At 53.6% G+C, this 20,688-nt stretch overlaps 1 protein-coding gene and 1 long non-coding RNA gene across 2 annotated transcripts; one reads left to right on the top strand and one right to left on the bottom strand.

The window, feature by feature from the left end:
- Positions 1-5,832: 5,832 nt before the first annotated feature.
- Positions 5,833-17,232, bottom strand: CACNG1 (calcium voltage-gated channel auxiliary subunit gamma 1). The gene is made up of 4 exons (XM_060645633.3): positions 16,853-17,232; positions 7,572-7,646; positions 6,467-6,604; positions 5,833-6,278 (listed from the first exon to the last, which is right to left on the bottom strand). The coding sequence occupies exons 1-4, from the start codon at positions 17,085-17,087 to the stop codon at positions 6,052-6,054; spliced, it is 675 nt and encodes a 224-aa protein (XP_060501616.1). The 5' UTR covers positions 17,088-17,232; the 3' UTR covers positions 5,833-6,051.
- Positions 6,497-20,461, top strand: LOC132687431 (uncharacterized). The gene is made up of 3 exons (XR_009614117.2): positions 6,497-6,623; positions 18,501-18,634; positions 20,271-20,461. It is a non-coding gene; the product is annotated as an uncharacterized LOC132687431 (long non-coding RNA).
- Positions 20,462-20,688: the final 227 nt, after the last annotated feature.

Raw genomic sequence — 20,688 nt, forward strand, 5'->3', positions numbered from 1 at the left:
CCAGGATGCAAGACGGACGCCATGGCTGGAGAAGTGACGCATGAAGAATTGTTTCAGGACACGTGTGAGCTGACAGATGGAAGGTGGTGTGGAAGATTCCGGCAGGAGGGACGCTTGCTGTCCTAACGCTGTCTCTCTCCCCGCCTGCAATCCCTGCCCTTCAGACCTCTCTCCTCGGGGCCCCTAGGGGTTTGCCTTCGTTAGCCCGTCCTTCCTCAAAAACGCTCCCTGAGAGTGTCGGCACTCTCAGTTTCCTCATCTGTTAAATGGGGATAACAGTGGCTACCATGCAGGGTTGTTGTGAGCCTTAAGGGAGAAAACACACGTCAGGATAATAAATGCCCTTATTATCACTATTTCAAGTGAATTGTTATTTTTATTTTTTATTTTTTTAATGTGTATTTATTTTTTAGAGAGAGAGACAGAGCACGAGCACGGGAGGAACAGAGAGAGAGAGGGAGACACAGAATCGGAAGCAGGCTCTGGGCTCTGAGCTGTCGGCACAGGGCCCGATGCGGGGCTCGAACTCACGAACTGCGAGATCATGACCTGAGCCGAACATGGAGGCTTAACCGACTGAGCCACCCAGGCGCCCCTACAGTGAATTTTTAAATGTGTAAGTCATGTTTCCTGAGGTGAGGGACCATATAATGTGTAGCCCCAGGGAACAGTAGAACTGGAGGGGACTCTGGTCCAACATGAGCTAGTCTGTTTGCTGGTGAGGAAACTGAGGCCCTGAGAAAGTTCACAGCTGCCCTGGTCTAGAACTCACCATCACACCCCAGGTCTGGCACACAGTAAGGCCTTAAAGATGAAGGTAATTGAGGGTATACCTCGGCGTGGGAAACTGGCTCAGCGCCCTCATTGATTCAAATGGAATTGATTCAAATGGCAACCCCCTGTGTTCTTTACCCCACTCACAAACCTGCATTGCTTCTGTCAAAGCAATTTATTGTCCCTCCTTCCCTCCTTGCTGCCTCCTTTAAAGAGCCTACTGTGCACTGGGCCTCCGGTGCAGCAATGGATACACTGGCCAGCTCTGCTCTTCGCAAGCCTTCAGCCTGTGTTGGAAGCAGATCTTGAACGGGGAAATGACAAAGAGTGACGTGTGTCAACAGAGCCTTTGCCATCGAGGCCACGGGGGCTCCTTGGGCGAAGGGATGGAACCAGGTCTTTCTGGTCTCAAGATGTCCTCTATCTGAAGAAGGTGGGAAGGAGAAGCTTCTTTCAACCGTGTTCTTTCCCACGTCTGCCCGCAGAGGTAAATTTCACTTCTGTGAAACCCACACAGCTGTGGTTCTCTGGTGTTCCTGGAGCCCGTCTCCAGTTTCCTCCCCACTAGACCGAGGGGATTATATATACACCGGCGCCTCCCTGCCTCTCGAACACTTCAGGTCAACTGCCTCCTTGACTTCATCAGTTACATTAGGGCTCTGAAACACGTAGAGCTTGGTGGCCTTGAGACCCTCCGAAATACAGCCTGCATTTGCTTGTAGCCATAGCATCCCGGGGCAGTGGGGTGGGAAGGGTGTCCGCTGTTTAAGCAGTGACTTGGGAATTTGGTTTTGAGCTCCCTAGGCTCAGAGCCCAGAACTCTCAGCTGCAAATGGTTGCAAATCCCCCACCCTCCATTCCTTCGTGGAGTTACCAGGGCCACTGGTGACACCACTGGTGGGCGAGCCTAAACCCAAATCAACAAACATCTCCAAGAGGTCGTCGGGTCTTTCCTGTTCAGGCCAAAGGAGAGAGTATCAGCCCTTGTGATGGCAATGATCTCAACCTTCCTCACCATGCAGGAATCGTGCCTCGTTGGGGGGATTAATTTATGGCCTCGGCGGCTGCAAAGGAGTGACACCACGGAATGTGGGCTAGAGGGGACCGTGGGCAGCTGCATCCCGATCACCGGTCACTGGTGTGATAGATATGTCCCACGTCACGGGTTTATGAATACCTTGTCTCTGCTCCAGCTCTTTTCTGAAAGTGGGCAGGGAATACATTAGAAATGAATTTGTAAATAAAATATTTGATCAAAATGGGACGAGTCACACTGGTGGGGGAAATATTGCCGTAGGCATGTGACGAAAACCTATCTTTATTGAGGCAGCCAGGAAAAATGGAGTTACACAGAGATCCTTGAAAGTTTTGGTCTCAAGGAGGGGCCAGTAAGAACCAAACCATTGGCTAGGACCTACTCACTGTGCGTTAGCCAAAGACAGGGTGAGATGTCTCTTTGCCCCCCTGCCCCCCTAGTCACTGGGCAGAGGTCAAGTGGGGGGACTGACTGGTAAAGGCCCCCCTGGTTAGACAGTCTTGGTTCTCAGTCCTGCTCTGGTGCCAGGGAACAAGGTCGCAGGAAGCAAGCCCTTCCCTGCCCTTCAGGTTTCTTTGTACCCTGGGGATGGTCGTGGTTACTTCCTACCACCATGCCAAGCCACGGGAGCATGACACAATAGGAAAAATCAATAATACAGATCCTGTCTTCGTGTAAAATTTTGGTACTGTGCTCATCGCGGATATTTTGCAATAATTTTGATTTAGAAAATGTCACACTCGGGGCGCCTGGGTGGCTCAGTTGGTTAAGCATCCGACTCTTCATTCCGGCTCAGGCCACGATCTCGTGGTTCGTGAGTTCGAGCCCCGCGTCGGGCTCTGTGCTGACAGCTCGGAGCCTGGAGCCTGCTTCGGATTCTGCGTCTCCCTCTCTCTCTGCCCCTCCCCTGTTCATGCTCTGCCTCTCTCTGTCTCAAAAATAAATAAACGTTAAAAAAAAAATTAAAAAAAAAAAAGAAAAGGACAGGTACTGTAAGATTCCACTTACACGAGGTCCCTAGAGTAGCCAAATCCATAGAGACAGAAAGGAGAATGGCGGTTGCCAGGGGCTCGGGGGGAGGGGGAACGGGGAGTTGCTTAGCAGGGACAGAGTTTCAGTTTGGGACAATGAAGAGAGTTCCGGAGATGGGCTGCATAACACCGTGAACGTACTCAACGTTATTGACCTTAACAATGGTTAAGATGGTAAATTTCATGCTGTGTCTATTTCACCACAATTAAAAAAAAAAAATCTCACACTCAAATATCTATCTGGATGACGGAATTGCTAGCCCTGGCTCCTCATGGAATCCAGCGATCTCTAAAAAGTTGCGACAGTGAAGGTGTTGGGAAATCTTGGTCCGATGGCCGTTAAGTTCACACCCACCCAGGCAAGGAGTCAGGAGCCCTGCGTGGTTGTTTCATTTTCCGGCCCTCGGAGGGTGGCCTGGCTGAGCCCGGCGCTGAGGTCGGTGGACGCCTCGAATGCCTACCACCCAAGCAGAGCAAGACTGACTAAGTGCCCATTCCGGACCGCCTTCCTGGCAAGCGGAGGCCAGTGGGCTGAGGAAAAAAAGGTATTTTCCTTCACTGGTTTGGTTGACGTGTTTCTCTTTTGGCATTAAGCTCTGTTTTGCTTTATGGCGTGTGTTTTTCTCCACAGCAGAAGCGGGCGCAGATCATGAGCGGGTCCTCCGGCAGCTTCCCTCCGACCCTTTGGTCTTCAAAACAGTTTCGGGCCCACCTCTCTCGAAAGGGTTCAAACTCCGGGAAACCAAATGGATTCTGCTGCACTCAGAAGAGGTCTTTGGTGCAGCAAACACAGGCACCCATGTGGGAATATACAATGCATGCCAGCCTAATTCTGGTCAAAGTAATAATAATAATAATAATAATAAACAATAGCACTGACTTCCAACATGGAGTTTGGGGGATGAGGTCACCTGCCAGCCTCCCTTCTCTGCAGCTCCCAGACTTTGGCTTCATGACATTTATGTCACCAGCTCTCTTTGACCCTTGTGCTTTCACAACCACATGCCAGACATTTGCACTGTTCCTGGCTGGAAAGCAGGCTGGGCTGTGCTCTCTGTCCCCCGGGTTCCTCAGCCACGCCTGCAAGTCCAGCCCAAACCCCTGAGATGCCAGAGAAGAACCTTTTTTTTTTAAATTTTAAAAAGTTTTATTTATTTATTTATTTTATTTGTATTTTATTTTATTTAACGTTTATTTATTTTTGAGACAGAGAGAGACAGAGCATGAACGGGGGAGGATCAGAGAGAGGGAGACACAGAATCGGAAGCAGGCTCCAGGCTCCGAGCCATCAGCCCAGAGCCCAATGCGGGGCTCGAACTCACGGACCGCGAGATCATGACCTGAGCCGAAGTCGGCCGCTTAACCGACTGAGCCACCCAGGCGCCCCTGTTTTATTTATTTTTGAGAGAGAGAGAAAGACAGAGTACAAGTGGGGGAGGGGCAGAGAGAGAGGGAGACGCAGAATCTGAAGCAGGCTGCAGGCTCTGAGCTGTCAGCACAGAGCCTAATACGGGGCTCGAACCCAGAAACTGTGAGACCGTGACCTGAGCTGAAGTCGGTCGATCCGCCGACGGAGCCACCCAGGTGCCCCTGAGAAGAATCTTGACAAGCCCCACTTACAGCCACCACCCAGATGCCCCCGGACTCACACGTCTTCCTTTTACATTGTTCTAAACAGAACGAACGAGTCTCTCTTCTCTCACATTACAGGTGGGAACAGCGTGGGGTTAACAGGCGGCCTGATGAGCGTACAATTCCTCCGGAACAGGGCTCTGCCAACTTTTGCCACAAAGGGCCAGGTAGTGCGAGCCAGTCTGTCACAGTTCCTACTGGACTCTCCCCTATTGTAAAAGTAGATTACTGATTAAAATCTGCCCCGGCCACTTGAGTCACTTTGCTTTTCTTTGCCGGTTCCCGTAAGCCTTTATTTATGGACACTGAAATTGGGATACTTTTCAAATGTCATAAAATATTCGTCTTCTTTTGATTTTTAAAAGCCATTTCAAATTGTTAAAAAGCCATTCTTAGCCTGCGGACTGTGCAACGGGCGGTGGGCGGGGTCTGGCCCGCAGGCTGTAGTTTGCAAGCCCTGCTACAGAAGAATTAACGCTACACGGCCCTTCTGGTGTGTGTCTGGGGCACGGAGCGCGCAGATCCTCTCTGCCGACTGTCTGACTTAACGTTTCTGAGGGCTGGGTAGACGTGGTGGGATTCTGGAAGGCAGAAGAGTGTAAATTATGACATTCCGCGTGGCCCTAAGTGTCTAACTGCTAAGCCCTGCTTCCCGATGTTCCTTGTAACAAAAATCCAGCATCTGAAACCAGACACGTGTGGCTGTGGAGCTCGAGTGCTGTGTTAGCTGGGGCTCTGGAAATAACCCCTCCTTATTTTGAACACCTTGCCTAGTCAGATGGTCTCTGCTTTCTCCCAAAGAAGATCCCAGGGCTCAGAGATCCAAGCTGGAATTCAGCCTTTATTGGTAAGTTTTATTGGTAAACAGGACCTCATCACTCCCTCTTCCCTACAGCTCTCTACAAAAGTCCTAAACATTCCCCCCCCCCCCCCCTTGGAGGGGGGTGATGGGAAGGACATTCTTTCCTTTCTTCTTCAGGGTCATGGGGCCCCTGGGGCGTGGCCAGGAATCCAAGCAATTTCTGTGCAAGGTGCAAGGAAAAAAGAAGTTTTCAAAGAGCTTTTATTTCAAACCACAGTCAGGTTCTACCCAGTTAAAAAAAAATGCTCCTCGGGCATCTTGGAAACCAAGGAGGGAACGTTCAGTTCACTGGAAAGGGTGTATCTTGTCCAGGAGAAGGTGGGAGTGGTTGGCTACTGGCTCTGGCGGACGCCCAGAATTGGTATATGAGCACAGGGCGTCCCTGCAGGGCTAACAGAGGACAACTGGACCCAGTTTATCAAAGCCAACTGGCTCAGTGGGGACAACTCTGACCTCCAGGGGAAGGTCTCCCTCACCAAACACCTGTGCACCTGCTCGCCTTGCCTGCCCCCCTCCCACCTGGGCAAGTCTGGATCAGGTCCACTTGCTGGATTCCCAAGGGGAGCCTGTCACAGCCCAAAGAAGGGCTCAGAGAGGGAAGCAGCAGCGGCTGTCGTGGGGTAGGTGGCACCGGGGAGAGGTAAAGCTCCCGCCTCCTCTCTAGAACGTTCTGGGCCAGGCTCGGCTTCCTGAGGGTGGCCGGGGGCCCCGGAGGGCTAGTGCTCGGGCTCGGCGTCCATGCAGGACTCCCAGGGGTTCTGGGGCATTCGAGGCAGGGAGAAGAGCAGGAGGGCGAGGCCGCCGAGGAAGAGGAGGACGAAGGCGGCGCAGGCGCAGGCGAAGGACCAGGAGTAGTAGTAGTCGATCCAGACGGTGTGCTCGCTGTCGATCATGCGCTTCACCGACTGCCGCGTGACCTCCACCGACACGAAGAGGCACAGACCTGCGGGCCGAGCGCGGGGCCGTCAGGGCCCTCTGCCCAGACCGCCCCCTTCCCGGGCCCGCCCCCGCCGGCCGCGCCTCTTCCCTCGCTCGCTGTGTTAGTAAAGGGCGTGGTCGCCGGTGCCCCCACCCCTGTGCCAGACACGCGGGCCGGGCCCCCAGCCCCAGCCGCCCCCCGCCTCCCGCTACCTGCGAACGCATAGAACATGGACGCCGGCCTCAGCAGGTAATCCCGCTTCTTCCTGAAGGACAGAAGCGCGCAGATGGTCCCCATGATGATGAAGCCGAGGCTGAAGATGGCGATGGCGGCGGCCGAGATGCTGTACTCTGCGGGACAGGAGGGCAGGTGCGGCTCAGCGGTGGCCGGGGCGAGGGGGAGCGGGGGGGCGCAGGGCCGCGCGTCCTTGCGCCCATTTCACTGCGGAGCACACTGAGGGTCCGAGCTGAAGCCCCTCTCCCGGAGTCAGGGGTGGGGCCGGGATGGCAACAGACCTGCCCTTCCCACGCCCCGCGTGGGGCCCTAACCCCGGGGTGGGGGTGGGGGGGGCAGAGGCCTGCGAAGCCCGCCGGAGCCGTGTGGCCGGAGAACTTTCTGGAATGGAAAGCTTCCTGCGAGCCACGGGCCAGAGGGCGGAGGGCGGTCTGTCCGGGGACGCCAAGCGGCGCTGGGAGTGTGGCTTGTTGCAGGGCCGCGCGCGTGATCGTGTGCGTGTGGGTGCGTGTGTGGCACGTGAGGATCTCTCAGAGCGAGCGTGCGAGCTCACACCCCGTACGGGGGTCCTTCGCACACGTGCCTATGTGCTTCCGGGAAGGCCCCACGCGGCGCACGTGCTCCTGCGCCCCCTTCTCCTGCACCCCCCCCCCCCCCCCCACCGCGTCCCTGCTCTCCTGATTCCCTGGGGGTGACAGCGGGGCCACGGAGGGAATCGGCTGACCCACCAGCCCTGAAAACCAGCGCAGGGGTTCTGAGGACTTGTTCTGTTTCCCGTCGCTGCGGCCGCCCTCGGTCACCCTCGGCCTCGTGGGAAGACGCATTCCTTCCGCAGGTGTGGCGCCTACTGGGGACCGCGTCTTTGCAAGCGCTCCCCAGCCCTGATGATGGAAGCTCACGGTGGCCGCCCGGGTGCTGCGCTCTCGGAGGGTGAGGGGGCCGCGGCTCGGACGCATCAGGACCAGGACGAGCTCCCTTCCAGCACAAGCAGGGGCGTCGTTCGTGCCAGATGGTTTTCTGGCTCAGCAGCCTGTGACAGAGGCCGCTCTCCCCGACCCTCCCTGCTTTCCACCAGGGGCTCACCTTTCTGAGTAGTGACTTCGAAGATCTCGGAGGTCTCGCCTGGGTTAAAATGCCTGAAGTAGGAACAGTTTTTCTCTGCAAAGGAGGGAGGCGGCCTGTGAGTTGAGAGATGGGGCCTGCAGCCGGGCCAGAGGCTCCAGGAAAAGAGGGTGGGTGTGACCCCGCTGGTCTGGCCGGCCCTCATCTCCCTAAACCCCGAATCGGGCTGAAACAAACGTCTTTCTTGGACCCTTAGACCAAAATGTAGGGATAAGGGGGTTAAGAAGCCATCTTGGGGCCCCTGGGTGGCACAGTTGGTTAAGCGTCCAACTCTGGGTTTCTGCTCAGGTCATGATGTCACGGTTGGTGAATTCAAGCCCCGCAGACAGCACAGAGCCTGCTTGGGATTCTCTCTCTCCCTTTCTCTCTGCTCCTTCCCTGCTCGTGTGGTGTCTCTCTCTCTCTCTCTCTCTCTCTCTCTCTCTCTCTCTCTTAAAATAAATAAACTTACATTTTTTTTTTTAAGAAGCCAAGAGTTCTTCAGGAAGCAAAGGCTGATCTTGTCAAGCGGGCACCATAGTACTGTGGGTACTGAGCCCATTAGGCAGATGGGATAACTGAGGCTGAGCACCCAGTTTGTCAGGGGGTGCAGGGAACACCATCAACAAAGGGCCAAATGGTTGTTCTCACCTGGGGCTCATTCTGCCCCCCCCCCCCCCCCCCCCCCCCGCAGGAGACGTTGGGCAGAGTCTGGAGACGTTTTTGGTGTTACAACTGGCAGGCGTGTTATTGGCATCTAGTGGGTAGAGAGAGGCCGGGAATACCGCTAAACATCCTACAGCTATGGACAGCCTTGCACAACACAGAATTGACCCGCCCCAATGTATCAGTAGGGCTGAGGTGGAAAAAGCCTGGTCACACCAAAATCTAGGGCTGTGTTTTCTATCAATATCTAGGTCCATCCTGATGCACTGGGACTGATGGGGAAGGATGTTTTTCAAAAGCTTTCCAGAACACTCTGATGCTCAGCCATTTTGGGAAGCCCTGCTCCCTTAAAATGCCCCACAAAGAGCTCTTCTGAGAAGGTCATCTGGAAGGACTTGGGTGCAGGGTAGAGCACCTCCATTCAAGGGCCAAATGTGACTATCATGTCATTTCATCGGACCCTTGGCACCTGTGACCAAAGAGGCAGCCCAGAAAAACCTCCGTGGTGAGCTGTGTGTTCTACATCATAAGCATTAGGAAAGCCACGGAAGATTTGTGGACAGCGGGACCAAAAATCTGGATTTGATGGCAGGGCAGTGGAAGGACTCAGAACAAAGAAATTCGTGCTGGTTTTAAATATAATTTCAGGCATAATTCCTCTTCCGTTTTTCTCCTTCAGTTTCTCTTGTAACTTGACATTCTTTAAAACCAAACGAGTTCTTATTGCTTATTGAATACAGTTTAATATTCTTTACTCCTTCTTTAGGAAGTAGGTGAATGATTTTTTTTTAAAAAATCGTTTGTTTCTTTAAAAAAAATCAAATTAGGTTGCTTTTTATTTGTGGGGTGCCCTTCAATGATTTCTTTTTCCTGTGGGTCCATGACCCCTCCACTCCTAGCTTAGATGGTGTCTACTGGTGTGCATTCAATTTTTCACTTTGGGGCTACCTGTAAATTATGAGAAGATGATTATTGGCGTCTGGTTTCTTGTGGAAGTGGACCTGAGGTGTTTCCAAAGTCATAGCTTTCATTGGGATTCAGGCTTTCTTCTATCTGACCTAAATCATCTTATTGCCACTTAAGCCCATGGCCTCGCACTCTTTTCCCCTCCCCCATTGTCAGTGTTACTGCTGCTCCCTGGCAGAGAAAGGAAATGACCCCTGGAGATGCGCCTGGTTTAGCAGCAGTAAATGTTCTGAGAGGTAAACAGCCTCCTCTTTGAGCTTCTATATTTAAATCACTTTCCTTTCGAGCGGAGTTACCTGGGGTGTCTGACTGCTGGAGGTGATGTCAGAAGTAATGCCGCTCTCTTCTCTCTCACGGCTTCCGGTGCTGTTTTAAAGCACAATGCAACCCTCTTCGATTTCTTAGATTATTAGCTATAGATTCTCCTGAATCACCGCTTCAGAATGGCTCGGGCTGTGTCGTAAGGCTCCGCGTGTCTCCCTCTGGACAAAGGAACATTTCTGTTTCATTCCTTAAGGGCCAATTTCGGTTGTCATTGAAAACCCCCTGAAAAGAATCGACTGAATTCAAGTGTATTTCAGCTGCTTCCCTGACTGCTCGCAATCTGTGAGTTAAAAGCCTTCGGAGTAGAGGGCCGTGAGATGAACAGAGCCCGGCCAAAGCGTAGCTCTTTGTCCGTTTTGGGCTGCTGAGGCCGCTCTTACACGCAGGTAGTGTTTGTGTGTCAGCCTCCGCCAGGTCAACAACGGGCTCCGTTCCGGACAGACCGCTGCCTGCGTAAAACCCGTCTTAGCTCAGCCCCATAGTGGGATGCTGTCTGTCTGGGGAAGCCAGCCTGTGGATTTTCTGGGGGAGATTTTCCCGTTCAGTGGCCCAGGTGCCCTGCCCTCTTCCCTCTCCTCCTCCATTAAATGATGTCACGTGCGGGGGATGGAGGTTCCCCAGGGAGTGGGGTTCCCACTCAGGGCGTCTGGAAGTGTCAACTTCTCTCTGATATCGTGGAGCCGAGGGCTTGAGAACGGATGGGCCGGCCTCGTCCCCTCTCTTGAGCGTAGCACACGAGGAAGGCCAACGTCTTCTGCCCTGAACCCGGGAGTAACGTCCGCTCCGGGACCCCATGGCTGTCCATGGAGGACAACGAGCCCCCTTGTGGTCCCTGATGACTCCGGCAGGGGTGGGGGCGCCATGAGACCCAAGCGTCACTCTGGACACGTCCAGCACCAACAAGACGCTCGTTCAGGAAAAACCAAGCCGGGCATCTGCCTGCCTTTTCCCGGCTCCCATCCCAACGACACAAAGCTCAGGGCTTATAGCTTCGTCTTGATGGACTACGGCCCTTCACGGGGCAGAAGAAGCAAGTGCTTTGGATCCAGCGTCAGGGTGATGAGCCGGGACCGATAATTAAGAACTCCGAGGTCCTCCAGCCTCCTTTGTCTCTGCAAATGGCTCGTGGTGATGTTAGTATTTGTATTTCTGGGGGTGCCTGGGTGGCTCAGTTAAGAGAGTGACTCTTGATTTCGGCCAGGTCATGATCTCTCGGTTCGTGGGTTCGAGCCCCACACCGGGCTCTGCGCTGACAGTACGGAACCTGCTTGGGATTCTCTCTCTCCCTGTCTCTCTGCCCCTCTCCCACGCACGGTCTCTCTTACTCTGTCTCTCTCTCTCTCAAAAATAAACTGAAAAATATTGTATTTCTGTTTTTCTGTACTTCAGAAATGTCTGTCATGAACAGTCATAAGACTCAGTGGGCCTAAAAAGTTGAGTGGGCTGTTCCTTAAAAAATATGGTGAACTCAGCTATTGAACTTGACCGGGGTTGGAATATTCTGGCTCACCAAACGCTCTGGTTAAACGAGTGACTACACAGAACCATATCTAATTGTGCCGATTTCAAAGAACTAGAACAGAAGGCACATTTAACTCCAACCTGAACTTGAGTTAATGCAGATATTTATCTCTCTGATTCTCTAACTTACACGATTAGGGGATGCTTCTGGGTTGTCACCCAGAATGTCTCAGTGTACCCATTACTGGTTGATGTAGAATTTAATATATTTTTAAAAATACCTTGTTAATTGATACAATACGAAGGGAACTAGCGATTTAGGGGTCGGAAAAAACATTTCACTCACTTGTTACTTGCATCAATGCCAGGGTTGTCTTGACCCTTTTTGTAAAAGAAGTTCTTGATGCCCCTGGCAGTGGTTTCTCTGTGCTCTGATGGAGTACCCGCCCCTCTGATGGAAGACTTTTGACAGTTGGGTTGGAGAAATCCTCAAGACCCAACCCCAGAGTGTCAGAGCATTGCTGTTCTATGGTGGGGAGTGGGGCAAGGCTAGTTATAGCCTGGGTCTCCAGCATGGGCTCATGTGGAGGAGAAAGAAAGCCCCTGAAATTCTTGGGGTCTGTACCGTCATGTTCTTTCATGTGGTGCCAGTCCCTGCACCGAGCACTGGAAGAGAAGATGGGCCATAAGGGCAGTGGGGTCCTGGGGCAGTCTGTTACCTTAGCCTAAAGAGACAGAGCCCGAGAGAAATAACATTCTCCCTAGCCCAGGGGCAGGGGATGACCCCTCCGGGATGACTCACTTGGGATTTCAGGCAGTCGGCCTCTCCTCACAAAGGAGGAAGACCTTACTCTCATTCTAAAGGCATTGGAATTGACCTCAGATGTCAATCTTGTGCATGACAGTCCTTCTAGAACTCTTTAGGTCAGTAGAAAAACCAAGTTAGACAATTTACGATCTTTAGAGCCATCAGCAATCTATATGGCTGCGTGGGACCTTGAAAAGTCTCTCTTGAATCAGCTCCTGGTCCAGCTTCTACTAAGCCATGCCATGTCAAAAGTTGGCCTCTTCTGTGTTTGCCTGAATCAGCAGCTTTTAGGGGCTGTGTTTGTACGCACGGTGGGGGGCATCCTATGGGAGTGGACTGGAGAGGAAGGGGGGGTCTGGATTTGAGCTTGGGTGTTGAAGCTCTCCTTGTGAGATGGTTAGCGTCGGGAAGGCCACTCTGAGCCTCAGTTTTCCCACGTGTAGGATGCGAATCACCTGAAGAATGACAGGTATAAAGTAGTATAATGTAGTGACCAAGAAGGTGACTTTTAGGGGTATGACCTCTGACTGCTCTCCCATGGTAATTGTGTGACCTTGGTCAAGTTACTTAACCTCTCTGTGCCTCATTTTCTTTATCTGCAAGCCAAGATGACAATGGTATGGACCTTATAGAGGATTTTGTGAGAATTAGATGACTGTATATATATTTGTATTTGTTGTCCCACTGCCTTCTGGCCTCCATGGTTTCTGGAGAAATATCGGCTGTCAATCTTATTAAGGCTCTCTTGTATGTGATGAGTCATTTCTTGCTGCTTCCAAGGTTCTGTGTCTTTATCTTTCAGCAGTTCTGATTATGATGTGTCTCGGGGTGGATTTATCCTACTGGAATTCCTGAAGCTTCATGGATTTGTAGATTGATGTTTTTCGTCAAATTTGGAAACTTTTCAGCCATTATTTTTCACCCATCCTTTCTGCTCCTTTCTCTCTCTTTCTGTCTCCTCTCCTTCTTAATATACACCAGCATTATGTGTATATTGCTTCATTTGCTACTATCCCACATGTCTCTGAGGCTCTGTTCATTTTTTGTCATTCTTTTTTTCCCCCTGTCTATTCCTCACATTAGCTAATCTCAATTCGTCTATCTTCAAGTTCACTTATTCCTTTTTGTCCCTTCTCAGATCTGCTATTGAGTTTTCCATTTCAATTATTGTAGTTCTCAACTCCAGAATTTCTACTGGGTCCTTTTAAAATAATTTCTATCTCATTATCGATATTCTCTATTTCATGAGACATCGTTTTCACCTTTAGTCCTTTAGGCTTTGTTGTTTGTTGTTCTTTGTATCTAAAATAGCTTATTTAAAGTCTTTAAGTCCAATATCTGGCTTTCTTAAGGATCTCTTGACTGGTTTTATCTCCCTTATGTATGGGCCATACTTTTTTATTTCTTTGCATGTCTTGTGATTTTTTTTTTTTTAATTTAGAATTTAAATTTAGGGGCACCGGGGTGGTTCAGTCAGTTAAGCGACCAACTCTTGATTCCAGCTCAACAACTCTTTGATTTGTGAGTTCCAGCCCCACGTTGGGCTCTGCGCTGACAGTGCAGGAGTCTGCTTGGGATGCTCTCTCTCTCTCTCTCTCTCTCTCTCTCCCTCCCCCTCTCCCTCTGTCTGTCCCCTGTTCCTGCTTGTGCTCTCCCTCTCCCTCTCTCTCTCTCTCTCTTTCCCAAAATAAATAAATAAATAAGCATCAAAAAAATAAAATAAGGGGCGCCTGGATGGCTCAGTCGGTTGAGCGTCCGACTTCGGCTGGGGTCATGATCTCGCGGTCTGTGAGTTCGAGCCCCGCGTCAGGCTCTGTGCCGACAGCTTGGAGCCTGGAGCCTGTGTCAGATTCTGTGTCTCCCTCTCTCTCTGCCCCTCCCCCACTCGTGCTCTGTTCCTGTCTCAGAAATAAACATTAAAATTTTTTTAAAATTTAAATTTAAAGCTGGAAAATGTGCATCATACAATGAACACCTCTGGAAATCAGACTCCTCCCGTTTCCCCAGGGTTTGCTCCTGTCGCTGCTTGTTGTTGTTGGTTTAGTGACTTCTCTTAATTAACTGTGGAAAGGCTGCACTCTTTGTCACGTGTGGACACTGAAATCTCCGCTCAGGCAGCTCGGCCGTCCGCTCACATTTGGCAAAATGCTGGGAACTCCTACACCTCCCAGCCTTTACTGAGGGGCTGAGCAGAGAGCTAAGTGCTCCACGAAGCAGCCTACATTTCTGCCTTAGCCTTCACTTTCTGCTTGCCCACAGCCTCAAGAGCAGCCCGAGGTGAGAGCTTAGGACCTCTTCAGGGATTTCCTCTGTACTCTACGGCGCTACGCATGCACGTGGCCTTCTAAATTCTCAGGATTATGATGGAGCTTTTCCAAGCCCCCTGTGGATATCTCATTCTCCAGCTTTTTGGTTTGCCTATTGTCTGCCTCGCCGTGGTCTACTGCCTCGGGAAGTTGCGCTATTAAACAATTGTTTCTAATTGTTTTTGGCACATGTCCCCTTGGAAAAAGACCGTTTCCGCCGGATGAGCTCAGCGTCGGGTTGCGTAAAGACAGCCTTGCAAGTGGGGACTTCCAGGGAACCACCAGACGGATCAAATAATGACAGTTCTCTGGGAATGAGGCTGTGAAAGAGACCCAGCCCAGCCTGTCCAGGCTGCTAAATTTTTCACTATTTGCAGGCTGTTGGTTTTCAAGGCTATGACAGGGTTGGGGAGTGGGGAAGAGGAGTAGAGCAAGTTTAAGTACCACAAAGCTCACCGTCCTCGAGTTCTCATTGTATTTAAGGAGAAGAGGATTTTTGGAGATTCTTGGTCTGTAATTTCTTCTGATGTCATTCAAAATTAAACTATGGGCGGGGGGGTGGGGGGCGGTGCGGCGCCTGGGTGGCTCAGTCGGTTAAGCGTCCGACTTCAGCTCAGGTCATGGTCTCACATCTTGTGGGTTCGAGCCCCACGTCAGGCTCTGTGCTGACAGCTCAGAGCCTGGAGCCTGTTTTCAGGTTCGGTGTCTCCCTCTCGCTCTCTGCCCCTCCCCCGCTCGCATTTGCCTCTCTCTCTCTCTCAAAAATAAACATAACATTTTTTTTTTTTTTTTTACAAAGTTAAAATAGGGAAGGGACTTGAAACAATACTTGGCAGATGGTACTATGTTTGTGTTTGTGGTGGTTATTATTGCCATTCATAATAAATGAGAGAACATAGATGAGCTCTGTTCCTCCCTCTAGAAAAGAGTAATCCCACAGAGCACAGGAAAGGTGGGTGGGAAAGGCAAAAGGTGCATGCATCTGCAGAGAAAGGAGAGGGGAGGAGGTGGGAACATACTTTAGAAGCTTGTTGGGGTAGGGCCCGGCTCGCAAGGGTGGGAGGCAGGATTCCCTCTGGGCCAGAGCAAGGAGGCCTACAGATGGACTGTCTTGTCGGGCTCAAGGCCAATCCATGCCTGCTGGTCCTCTGCTAGTTTGTCTCTTCCTTGTATGGACTTGCCTCGCCTCCCCGCTCATCTGCTCTGTAAACTCCCCAGACTTTAAAAGGTAGGGCCTCTGAGGACAGATGGACGGGACCGTAACGTGCATTCCCATGCATGGTCCGTAGAGAATCGGCCTCGCCCTGCCCTGCCCTGCCCTGCCCTGCCGGGGGGAATTGGCTGCATGATGCATCTGTTTACGGGTGTGCTCGGCCGTGGCTGAGGAACGTGGGCATGTGATACCCTTCAAGCACATGTCCACGTCTGTTAAAGCCCCAGGACTCGGCGTTTCCAGGACAGCTGGGTATCGACAAGTCTTCCGCATTTCAAGGGGGGTGTGAGCAAGGCAGGGGCTTCCTAGCGCCAGCGGGAGGGGAAGGAGGAGGAAAAAGAGAAGTGGGGGCAATGGGCTTTGGGCTCCTCTGTCCCACACACAGACTGCAAGGTCTCCAGGGACTTGGCACTGACTTCTCTGAAGGGCAGGGTGCCGGGAACCCCCAGTCTGATAGCAGAGGGAAGGCCTCCGAAAACCAGGTGGGAGACCGCCCTCGGCCCCGTCCACTGCCACCTCAGAGTGCTGTTCGTGAGCCCCGGGAGGGACTCACGTTGCTGAGCCCGAGCGCCAAGCAGAAGTCACAATATCCTTTGTCGCCCCCAAAGTCACTGGGGCGTCGTGGGCAACGCGTGACTGGAGCCCAGACCTTCGATTCTGCACACAGGGCTCTTTCCTCGGCGTGTGCTGTTTGCCACGGGCGTGGAAGGCTCCACGTTTGCAGAATAGACCGGTCACCCTGCTACCAGGTATCCTCACAAGGAGCTCGCCTTTGATGTGCGGCTCAGTCACATGGTGGGAGATTGAGGAGTGGGCTTAAGTCGCAGCAGGAGGTGCCGCTTCCCGGCTCTGAAGGGGTCTGAGCTCAGAGGGGATGTACAAAGTGGGTGGTTCACCTACACCCAGGTCCCGCTTTACGGACGTGTGGCCGACGCAGTCGGCCAAGGCCCCTGCACACAGAAGGGACCCCCGCTTGGCTCCACGCCTCGCTGTCCCCGTCTTGAAATTCTTAAAGACAATGACGAGGAGCCCCGAGTTCTCCTTCTGTGCTACGCCCCATACGTGTCGCGGCCGATCCCGTCGCACACCCAACCTGGAGGCTGGGGAGCGACCGTGCCCGCCGCACGTGTCCCTTCGGCCCGAGGACGTAGGGCCGCTTAGCCTGTCTGTGCGGGGGAGAGAGTGGGGCCGGGCACACCCAGAAGAGTGGCCGCTGCTGGGCTGGGAGCCTCTAGTCTGGTGGGTCCACGGATTCCTTCGTGAGCCTCTGGTCCCACCTGCGCAGCCCTCTGCTCTGGGCGCACGGCCCGAGGCCCCAGCAAGACAGAAATAGCTAGAGACAGACGCCCTCATTTTACAAGCCGGCAGCTCTGGCCTCCGGGATGACACATGCAATCCAGATCCTCCTCCCTGGGCACAGGGGGCTGGGCGCTATTCCTGGTCTTTCCCACAGGCACCTTTTCCAGGGGGATGAGGGAGGGCAGGAGGCGGGCCCGGGAGCAGAGAGTGGGTACGTTACCCCCAGGCAGGGAGATGGGTCCGCAGGTCTTGTCCTTGCCGTCACTCGTGACAATGCGCTTGATGCAAATCCGCCAGAGGCCGAAGTGGGCCGCCTCGCAGGTGGCATTGTGGTGCTCCACCTCGGGGCTCAGCACCGCCCAGTGGTCGGTCACCACGGCCACCATGGCCAGCACGACGCCCACCAGGATGCAGAAGAGGGTCGCGCGGACCTTGGGCGCTTTGGTCTGGGACATGGTGGTGGCGGAGGAGCGGGCGCCTTCGGCGCGGTCTGGTGGCGGTGGCTCCCGGGCAGGTGGCAGCCAGGCTGGGAGGCGGCAGCGGTTATGAGCTGGGGGTGGAAGCTAAGTTTAGTGTGTCCGGCTGAGCCAGAGGGGGCTGGCCTTGGGGCTGAGGGACACCAGACGGGACTGAGCAGCTGCCCAGACGTGTCAGGGGCCTGAGGGAGGCTTCTATTAATGCACTGCTCAGGCGTGTCACTAAGGGTAACTTCTCCTCAGGTTTCAGGGCTTTCTTTCCCTCTCGGGACCAGAAATACCTTTGGGAGAGGCGAGGAAAGAAGGCTCTAGATGGTGACTAGAGATCGCCACGATTGGCAGCTCAGAATACCTGAGTTGGAGGTAGTGAGGGGCAGGCCGCAGGGGGCACCTGCTTGCTCTGGGCTGCAGGATAAGGGGACACTGCTGGGTAAGGGCAGGGGACCCTGGGGACACAGGGGACCCTTGTGCTCTCACACTGTGCAGACCAGTCACCAGTGGAAGGGATGAATGGGTCCTTGTCCTGGGAGTCTGGGGGACCCAGGATCCTGCCCAGGGACATCTTGGGGATCTGCCCTCCCAGGCATTAGCCTCAAGCCCTAGCCCATCCCCAAACTGCAGGAAGATTTCAGGTGTTTCCTGGGCCTGGCATTGCCCCCCACCGTTCCCGGGATGAGAACACTATTTCCCTTTCGGTTCTCCTCCCATCCCCCCAACTGGGTCCAGAACAAAAGCTCTGTTTGGGGTTGGTAAGTCTCGAACACCTTTCTGATGCTTGCAAACCAAAGAAAAGCCCAGAGAGGGCAAAGAATCCGGCGGGACCTGACTGTAGTTCTGCTTTTATCTTACGGTTTTCATTTTACTTGTATTAAAGATTTGCCACGTACGTTTTCATTGACGAGATAAATGTATTTCAGTAAAAAAGGACAGAAGTAGGTTGTTCCACAGGTGACTACGAAGAGGCTGATGGGTGCGTGGATACAGCAGGGGACAGAGGAAAGCGGGCCGGCCTTCGGAGAGTCCTGCCTGCCCGCGAGCCCCCACACCCCTCCTGCATTCTGCACCTCTCTTCCTTTCCGGGTTTACCAGTTGCCCCTTTTGGGGCCGATCCAAGAGCCTGATGTGTGGCCAGGAATAGACCCCCTGAGCCGAGCCGGCTTTTGAGCTTCAAAATCCCGGCCTCAGGTTGACGTAGCTTAACGGAAATTCTCTGCCTGTGTGCGAGAAACACTCAGGCGTCACAGACCATTAAGGGTAATGATGATCGTAGGAACGGCTCATCCGGCGAGTGTTTACTATATATCCTGTGCCGTGCTGAGCTTTTCCACGTCGCTGTCTTTAAGTTTCACACCACTCCATAAGGTGAGTGCAACTATCACATCCATTTTACAGGTACGGATACAGAAGCAACTTGCCCAAGGTCACACAGCTGGTAAACGGTGAAGCCAGCTCTCAGAACCCAGAGCCCAACCTCTGAAGCCATGGTCGGAGCCAGGAGGAATGGCCAAGATCTGTTGTGACTACTGGTGAGCACAAGTTTCCTTTTCCTCTACCCTTCCAAGTCCTTGGCTCGGGCTCCCGTGACAAGAGAAACACATACAGGGGCGCCTGGGCAGTTAGAGCTCACCTCTGTGTTGCAAACCAGCCTCCCCTTCAGGTTATAACCTCCCGAGAGATCCCCCCTCATCTGTGCTCCCTGTCTCTCCCCGCCCCCTGCTTGTGTTCCTGCAGGGGACTGGCCCCCTGAGAGTGCCTTTCTGTGTCCAGGCAGGCGGGCCCTCTCCAGGGGGAGCTCCCCGGAGCAGAGGCCTGGCCCAGGACCCCAGCCCCTCGCACGGCCCGTGGGCCCAGCTTCAAGTGCCAGGTGCCTGGGGTCCTCGGAGGGACGTGGGGTAGCCCGAGGCAGACCCACCGTGTGCCAGGCATACCCGCAAAGCGGCAGTCAGGGGGCGAGAAGAAGGTTCTGGTGGTTTAGGACAGAATATCTAGAAAGAAGCACTGTATTACTACTTAATTTCAGCACTACAGGTAGATAGGAAGTCATTTGAAGAAATAGAGAGGTACTTTGAATCTCCGGGTGCGGTGGGGGTGGGCATCCTGAGCTCTCCGGTGCGGGAGCCGCCGAAGGTCTTGGGAAGGGTGCTGAGTGGGGCCTGGCCCGTGGGGTACGCTCAGCATCTCCGGCAACCGCGGACCACACAGCAGGCCCATCACGGAGGCCGGGCTGCACCTTCCCTCGGCGGGAGCGGGGGAGGCAGGAGGGGGTTGGGCAGCCGGGGGGCGGGGGGCCCTGACTCTTCCACCGGCCTCAGCGCATGAAAGATGGATGGCCTCTTCCTTTTGAAGTCCTCTTTGTGTAAATCTGCCACGATGTGGGCGACTCCAGGGGTTTGCGGGCGAGTCTCCCGGTCCCGTCGCCTTGCCTCCAAGCTCCTTCAGACGTTTTCTGCTCATTGGGGCCACAGTCACGCTGCCTGTGTGGCTCTCGGGAACCCTCACGGTGCCAGGGAAGGGGCTCCGTGGATGCCGGTGTCTGCTGGGGAGCCAGGGCTGGGAGACACCTGCACCCTCTTCGCGGGCCCTCCCCTCCCCAGGGCGTAGGGAAGGAGGGTCTCCTGGGAGCGGGCACCAGCCTGCCAGGGATGGAGCGGCCAGCCCAGGCTCAGAGCCTGCTCTGCTGAGCCCGGCTTCCCGGGAGTCATCAGCCTCTCTAAGCCGCCCCGCTGCATCTATCAATGAGGGCAACGCCGGCTGGCTGGGGAGCTGGCAGGCGTCAGAGATAATGCTCTTTACCAGCTTAGCCCGTGTTAGGTGCTGTGGACAGGATTATGTCCCCCCTAAATTCACATGTCGATGCATCACCCAATGTGATGGTATTTGGAGGTGGGACCTTTGGGCAGTGATTCGGTTAGATGAGGTCATGAGAAGGGGGCCCCCGTGATGGGATTGATGGGATTAGCATCCTCCAAAGAAGGGATACCAGAAGGCTTGTTCTTTTTCTCTGCCACGTGAGGACCCAGTGAGAAGGTAAAACCCGGGAAGAGGGCTGTTACCAGAAGCCAACCGTGCAGTCCCCTGTTCTAAGTCTTTCAGCCTCCAGAACCAGGTGAAAATAAATTTCCTTTTTTGTTTTTGTTTTTGTCATGTTCGTTTATTTTTGAGAGAGAAAGAGAGACGGCGCACACAGAAGCAGGGGAGGGGCGGAGAGAGAAGGAGACACAGAATCCAAAGCAGGCTCCAAGCTGTCGGCACAACGCCCGACTCGGGGCTCGAACCCACAAACGGTGAGATCGTGACCTGAGCCGGAGTCAGACGCCCAACAAATTGGCACCCAGGCACCCTGCAAAAATAAATTTCTGTTGTTTCAGTCAGTCTATGGGATTTTGTTATGGTGGCCTGAGCTAACAGGCAATGGATTTGGGCGGCTAGTGCTTATCATGATTATTTACAGAGCACAGATGGACCAGCTTTCTCTTATGGGCTATAAACTTCTGGAGGGTGGAGACAGTGAGACTATTATGTACTCGTCCTGGGTGCCCTCAGAGGACACCCCTAGACCTGAGCCCAGAGTGGGATCTTC

Source organism: Panthera onca, chromosome E1 (genome assembly GCF_046562875.1).
Source record: "Panthera onca isolate mPanOnc1 chromosome E1, mPanOnc1 haplotype 2, whole genome shotgun sequence".
Lineage (NCBI taxonomy): Eukaryota > Metazoa > Chordata > Mammalia > Carnivora > Felidae > Panthera > Panthera onca.

Bases quoted from the DNA above. Each gene is read 5' to 3' on its own strand.
- CACNG1 (XM_060645633.3), bottom strand. From the start codon at position 17,087: ATGTCCCAGACCAAAGCGCCCAAGGTCCGCGCGACCCTCTTCTGCATC. The intron at 6,605-7,571 runs GTGAGCCCCTGG...CCTGTCCCGCAG, and splicing joins CGAAGTCACTACTCAGAAAG to AGTACAGCATCTCGGCCGCC. The intron at 6,279-6,466 runs GTAGCGGGAGGC...CTCGGCCCGCAG, and splicing joins CATGTTCTATGCGTTCGCAG to GTCTGTGCCTCTTCGTGTCG.